This window comes from Henckelia pumila, chromosome 3, assembly GCF_033568475.1.
Source record: "Henckelia pumila isolate YLH828 chromosome 3, ASM3356847v2, whole genome shotgun sequence".
NCBI classification, from domain to species: Eukaryota; Viridiplantae; Streptophyta; class Magnoliopsida; order Lamiales; family Gesneriaceae; genus Henckelia; species Henckelia pumila.
The window spans coordinates 77581834-77588803 of record NC_133122.1 but is presented as its reverse complement, the minus strand read 5'-3'; the positions used below and the strand labels follow the sequence as shown (position 1 = coordinate 77588803).

The 6970-nt window shown below is 36.0% G+C and overlaps 1 protein-coding gene across 3 annotated transcripts; it reads left to right on the top strand.

Annotated features, from left to right (window-relative positions):
* The first annotated feature begins 747 nt into the window (after positions 1-747).
* On the top strand, positions 748-4326 carry LOC140892185 (villin-4-like). Of its 3 annotated transcripts, none has more exons than XM_073300983.1 (5): positions 748-1991; positions 2299-2449; positions 3085-3184; positions 3295-3385; positions 4042-4326. In XM_073300983.1, exons 1-4 carry the CDS (start codon positions 1873-1875, stop codon positions 3372-3374), a joined length of 450 nt encoding a protein of 149 aa, XP_073157084.1. In that variant the 5' UTR covers positions 748-1872; the 3' UTR covers positions 3375-3385; positions 4042-4326. The 3 variants fall into 3 exon arrangements, with proteins under 3 accessions (XP_073157084.1, XP_073157083.1, XP_073157082.1); XM_073300982.1 differs by having other exon boundaries at positions 748-1060; positions 3304-3385; positions 4042-4325; XM_073300981.1 differs by having other exon boundaries at positions 748-1060; positions 4042-4325.
* The last annotated feature ends 2644 nt before the right edge of the window (positions 4327-6970 follow it).

Below are 6970 nucleotides of genomic sequence, written 5' to 3'. Positions count from 1 at the left end.
CCAATAACACTCCGAAATTGGTTAAATACCAACCCTTAATCATGTTTAACATATTATTATCTTAAAATGGTATCTGGGTTACTACATTCTCCCCACCTTTAGATATTTCGTCCGCGAAATAACATCTAAAGATAAATCAAGATAACAATATGAAACATCAAACCATGTCTTATTACAACAACGGTAATTACATCTTATATGGTAATCAAAAATACAAAGCAAACAACTCAGGATATTCTGCTCGCATACGACTCTCAGTTTCCCAAGTTGCTTCTTCAACGCCTCGGCGCTGCCACTGTACCATCACAAGTGGTATAGCACTACAAGAAAATCTTAAATACACAACAGTCAATTGACAACATTTTTAAGTTAAAATTGTTGTCTTTTACATTTTCACAACATTTTTATTAAAAAATGTTGTTATTTTGCGCTTTTTTATTGTGCACAAAATTTTTAAAAAACATTGTTGTGTTTTACCTATGAAAGCCTTTTTTTCTACCTACAACAACATGTTTTTAAAATCGACAACAGTTTTACGTAGTGTTGATATTGAGCGTGTTTTTTGGAATGAAAGACAACATTATTTTAAAAAAAATGTTGTAAAAAAATGATGTATTTTAATTAAAATTGTTTTTATATAAAAACAATTTATAATATTTTGTTTCCCCAGGCCCAGTTGTATCGATACTTAATAATATTATTATTTCCCCCAATTGTATCGATACTTATGACCTAGCTCCAATTTTTTTGGCCACTTCTCTTCATCGATCCGCTTTTTCTTCTTTTTCTTTTCTCTTGCACCGGTGCCTTCGGGAGCATCTTGACAGAGAGAGACGGAGGACGCTGAGGCTGAGTTTCTCTTCATCCGCTTCTTCTTCTTCTTTTCGCTAGGAATAGCTTCGCGGGAGTCTTCAATGCTGCAATTTTATTCTGCTTGTTCTTCGTTACTGGTGTTGGCTGTCTTTCTCACTATTTTGAAAATTGAGGTGATGGTTTGCTCTTTCTTTCGAGCTCTCTATAGTCTCCTATTGATGCGTTGTTTGGACAGTTGGCTTTGGAGGTAAGACATTTGGTTTGTCTTGCTATTACTTCTGCAATTGGATCTTTATTTTCTTCTATATTCATGAAAATTATTGTACTTAAATTGATGATGTCCTTCGTTTTAGAACGAAACGTACAAGCCAGGGTGGCCGATTGCGCCGCTTCCACTGGCTCGGAATTCATTTCTTGCCTTTTTAGAAAAACCTTCCACTACTTTAGTTTGATATTTTCTCTTTGCACGCACTCCCTCAAAAATTATGAAAATGTTTGGTTATAAATGTTATCATCCCTAAACTCGGCTACCTGCTATACCACATGTTAGATGAATCCCTCATAAAACTCAAATGCATAGTGCAAGTTGGTGTAGGTTAGTCAATCGAGAGACCATTCTTACAAATGAAATATTGTACTTTTTTTTTGTTACTTTCTCAAATAAGTACAGGGTTGTGGTTTTGGGAACATCTACTAGGCGTTTGTTCGCATTTATGAGAAGTTTTAGCTACATTAAGAGTTTCCATCAGTGTCTAGTTGAATGAGTAGTTGCCATTTTTTAATCAATTGGAACATCACTTAACCAGTAAAGTACCACAAGTATTGGGTGTCTAGATATTTATCACCTCGGCACAATGCTTGATTAAATAGTTGGGTTGTCCAAAGTAGTAGCATTAACCATTCTCATAGTCATAGCAAGCAAGGTATACAAAACCAAATACATTGAATAATAAGAAAAAATTAAGGCTTGGATTTTAGGTGACAAGTATATTCAACTTCAGTCTAATATTGTCGTGTCACTCCACCAAACATTATGAAATGGTTGATTAAGTATATTTAATGGCAGATGCCAATAGCGGAGAATTTTGGGGATTCTTTGGTGGTTTTGCTCCACTTCCAAGGAAAACAACTATCAATGAGTGCAAAAATACCGATTTGACTTCTCCTAAGCTTTTCTGGTGCCTAGTTTCTTCCACTCTATGCATATTCTATTTAATCTCATGTTGTATCTATGGATTAGTACATGTCGAGCATTCAGTGGAAATTTTTAAGGATTTTGGAATTGGAACGTTTAATTAAACTAGACGGATTTCGAAACATTTCTTTTTTCAATTTTTTTTATTTCGCCACATTACACGAATAAAGTAAATTAAATTTTGTTATATACTAGTAATACTACTATCAATCTACAAGATATATAAACCTATGAAAACGATTTATCCAGAAACAATAGACTTTTGACATGTTTGTCTTTATTATTCCAAGCATTGGGAACGGAGAAGCAGTACCTGTGGATGCTGATTCTTTGACAAGGGAGTTATTGGACTCATATAAATGCTATATGGTTGATTGTGGGGCAGAAGCCTTTGTTTGGATGGGGAAAAATACGTCTCTCACAGCAAGCAAAACTGTTGATGTAAGTCTTGCCCCTTAAAAAACATTATATTAAGTAAAACTTTTTTTTTCTTGTTTTTCCCTTAAAAAATAAAGGAATTATTTTATGTTTAATATAGTAACAAAAAGAAAGGTTTGGAATGATTACAATTCGGATTCAATTGTTTGAGCCCAAATCATTTGTGGTCTATCTTCTTTATGATGTGGCAGAAATGATGCTCAAATAATGAAGTTTTAACACTTATTGTCACCCACTGTTAGATGCACCTTCAAACCTAGCTAGCAGGGCTTATGGAATTAGGTCAGAAATGATCCTCCAGCTTATGAAGTCTAAACTAATTACAATCTCTACTGTAAGATGCACAATGTAATTTTCAGTATATTTTTCACGTGTATCTAGTGGGGGGACTATAAGTGTTTAAATTTCATATTTTAGGGGGTCATTTCCACTATATCATCAAGATGGACCCAAGATATTTTATGCCCAAACAATAGGAACCAAAATTGCAAGCATATATATTTTTTTAAAAAAAATTCTTGAAAGAATGTTTGTGCAGAAATACTTAGATGTTGTATTTAACTATGTGAGGGCTTTTATTAGTATTTTTTCAAACGTAAAAAGCTAACCAATGTTCAATATGTGGCGGCTTTATGAAGGCTGGAATGAGTTTGCGAGAATTCAGAAGTTCGGCCGAATGGTTTACGTTGGGTTTTTCTGCTTCACTGCTTTCATCAGCTATGCCTACACCAACAATACGTGAGTTTATTGCATTTGTTTTTGTCTGCTTTTATTTTAGTATCTACTTTATCTCTGGATTTTAAATGAAATATCATTGTTTATCTTTTTCTTTTTCTTTTTTTCCTTGGTAATTACAGGACTAGAGCTGAATTATCGAGAGCAGACTAATTCCATGCATCTTATCCGGCTGGGACTGAACTTCTCATAGACTCTACTCAGGTCGGTTAGTTAAATGATTATTAAGAAACCAATGAGTTTTATTATGTTTGTATGTGTCAAAACACGGGTTGAAAATGAAGAATTCGATTGCATTGTGAAAAATAGGCCACTTGAGCATGGAATAAATTATAATGGGCATATATTTTGTGTACTTAATTCAAAACCAGTGCATGGTTATGCAGAAACTCTGTCAGGCAATATGCATGGTGGCAAATAAAATTCAGAAAAATAGATGATATTGATAAGATCCATAAGAAATTTCAGGTAAATTTAGTACTTGTCTAAATCAGTAATTTTATGGCATGGATTTTCATGGCCATTGATTATGTGATAAAAGTTAACGAGAAATTAAAGTTTTTGGGGTTTTCATTAGGCATTTTCTTATTTTCTGTATGATTTCTTTTCTGTACACGAGCATTTTGTGATTGTGCGAGATTCTTGAAGCTCCCTAATTATTGAGTCCGCCCCCGCCCCACCACTGTATTTTTTATTTGCGATTTTTAATTATTAAGTCTTTGTTTAATAATAAGTTAATACAACTACTCCCCTATACTTTTTTATGTGAAAAATGATGTCTTTAATATAATATGCATCTCCCATCAAAAAGTTTTTAATATCTGTGGAATCTAATCCTCTCGCTTATTATTGACTTGCAGTTCATCTGGGATGCTGTAGACGAAGAAGGGAGACTGGTAAAATGGAAATAAAAATACATCACAACTTACTGCTGGTGACATGAAATTAAAGATTTGAAATGCCGAGAACAACATTCATCTCAATTGAATACGTCCGAGTCATCGTAGGTAGTTGTATGTGATATCTGGAAAGCTGTTTGTGATAAACATTCATTTCAAGTGAATATGTCCGAGTTATTAAATGAACTCTTTATACGTGTTTGAATACGTATTCAAAATGCTGTAAATATTATTTTGAATGTTTGAAATTTGTATATTAAATATTATTTTTGAATTTTGAATTATTTATAATATTGAAAAATTTTATATTAAATTTTATTTTTTTTTGTTTTTTATTTGAAAAAAGACAACAGTTTTTTAAAGTTGTCGAAAAGGTTTAAAACTGTTGTAGAAAGTCCTGTGGTTAAATTCACGCTTAAAGACAACGATTAAAAATTGTTGTCTTTAAGAGAAAAGACAACAGTTTACAATAGAGAATAATTGTTGTCTTTTACTTCAAAGACAACAATTTTTAACTGTTGTCTTTGAGCGTGACTTTTAACAACAGGACTTTTTACAACAGCTTTAAATCCCTTACGACAACTTTAAAAAACTGTTGTCTTTAGCCTTTTTTCTTGTAGTGTAGTCTTGTTCCGAAGAACTTTCTCCTTCCTATCTAGGATACAGATTGGTCGTTCAACAAAAGACAGATCTGGCTCTAGCTGAATATCAGTAGATTGAATCACATGAGATTCATCAGCTATGCACTGTCGAAGCAACGACACATGAAAAACATTGTGTATACTGGAAAGAGATGGCGGTAAAGCCAAACGATAAGCAACATCTCCGATCTTCTCCAGTATCTGGAAAGGCCCAATGTAACGAGGAGACAACTTGCCTTTCACACCAAATCTCATCACCTTCCTGAAAGGTGATACTCGCAGAAAAACATATTCACCAGGCTCAAACTGAAGTGACCTGCGGTGAATATTCGCATAACTGGCTTGTCTATCTTGAGCAACTTTGATCCTATGCTTGATCAAATCTACCTTGTCTACAATCTGCTGCACCAATTCAGGACCCTCAACTTGCCGTTCCCCGACTTCATCCCAGAATAACGGAGTACGACACCGTCGACCATACAATGCCTCGAAAGGTGCCATATCAATACTACGATGATAACTGTTATTGTAGGCAAATTCAATCAAAGGTAACTGATCCTGCCAAGATAAGCCAAAATCCATGACAGAAGAACGTAGCATATCCTCCAGCGTACGAATAGTGCGCTCTGACTGCCCATCAGTCTCCGGATGATACGCAGTGCTCAAACTTAGAGTGGTACCCAACGCCTGCTGAAAACTACCCCAAAAACGTGAAGTAAATCGCGGATCTCTATCACTGACGATACTTACTGGAATCCCATGTAATCGCACAATCTCCTGGATATATAAGCGTGCCATGCGATCATAAGAATACTCCCGGTTATAAGGAATGAAATGTGCTGATTTTGTCAAACGGTCAACGACAACCCAGATAGCATCACACTGACGTGAAGTCATAGGCAAGTGGGTAACAAAATCCATAGTCACGTGCTCCCACTTCCATTCGGGAATCTCAAGATTCTGCAGTAATCCACCTGGTCGTCGATGTTCAGCCTTGACCTGTTGACAAACCAAGCATCTCGAAATAAATTGATACACACTTCGCTTCATCCCCTTCCACCAGAATCTAGTTCGCAAGTCCTTATACATTTTCATACTTCCAGGATGAACTGATAATCGACTCCTGTGAGCTTGAGATAGAATATCATTCCTGAGCTCCGCAACATTAGGTACAACCACTCTATTGGATAGGCACAATAAACCATCTGCCTGAAAATGGAATCCAGATGTATTAACTTCATTGGATAGACGTGCCAATCGCTGAGTCTTAACATCAGATATCTGAGTATCTCTGATCCGAGAATACAATGCTGGCTCAGATAGAATAGTATACAAACGAATCCCATTCCTCCCTTTCTTGTGCTTGAGCGTAAAACTCAATGAACAACACTCTTGAATCATATGAGATATTTCATTAGTCTGAAGTGCAGATAGTCTCACCTGCCGACTCAAGGCATCAGCAGTAAGATTAGCAGAACCTGGATGATATTTGATTTCACAATCATAATCCTTCAGGAGATCCATCCAGCGTCTCTGTCGCATATTCAACTCTGCCTGAGTGAATAAATACTTCAAACTCTTGTGATCCGTAAATATCTCAAATTTCTCGCCATAAAGATAATGTCTCCAAATCTTGAGCGCAAATACAATGGCGGCTAACTCGAGATCATGCACTGGATAATTACTCTCATGCAACTTCAACTGTCGAGAAGCATAGGCAATAACATGTCCATGCTGTGTCAAAACACATCCTAACCCCTGCCCAGAGGCATCAGTATAGACAACATAACCTCCTGATCCAGAAGGTAGAGCTAGCACAATTGCAGTAGTAAGACGTCTACGCAGCTCGTGAAATGACTCCTCACAATCCGAGGACCAAATGAAGGAAACATCTTTCCGTGTAAGCTGAGTCAAAGGCCTGGCCAACTGTGAAAAATTCTCGATGAACCGACGGTAATATCCCGCTAGACCCAAGAAACTACGAATCTCAGCAACCGTCGTCGGTCGAGACCAGTTCAGCACTGCCTCTATCTTACTAGGATCAACAGATATCCCTTTATTAGAAATCACATGACCGAGAAATACTACCCGATCAAGCCAGAATTCACACTTGCTTAATTTCGCATATAGCTGCTTATCTCATAACGTCTGTAGAACAATTCTCAAATGCTGTGCATGCTTATCCTTATTATGAGAATAGACAAGAATATCATCTATGAAAACGATGACAAATCTATCCATATAATCTC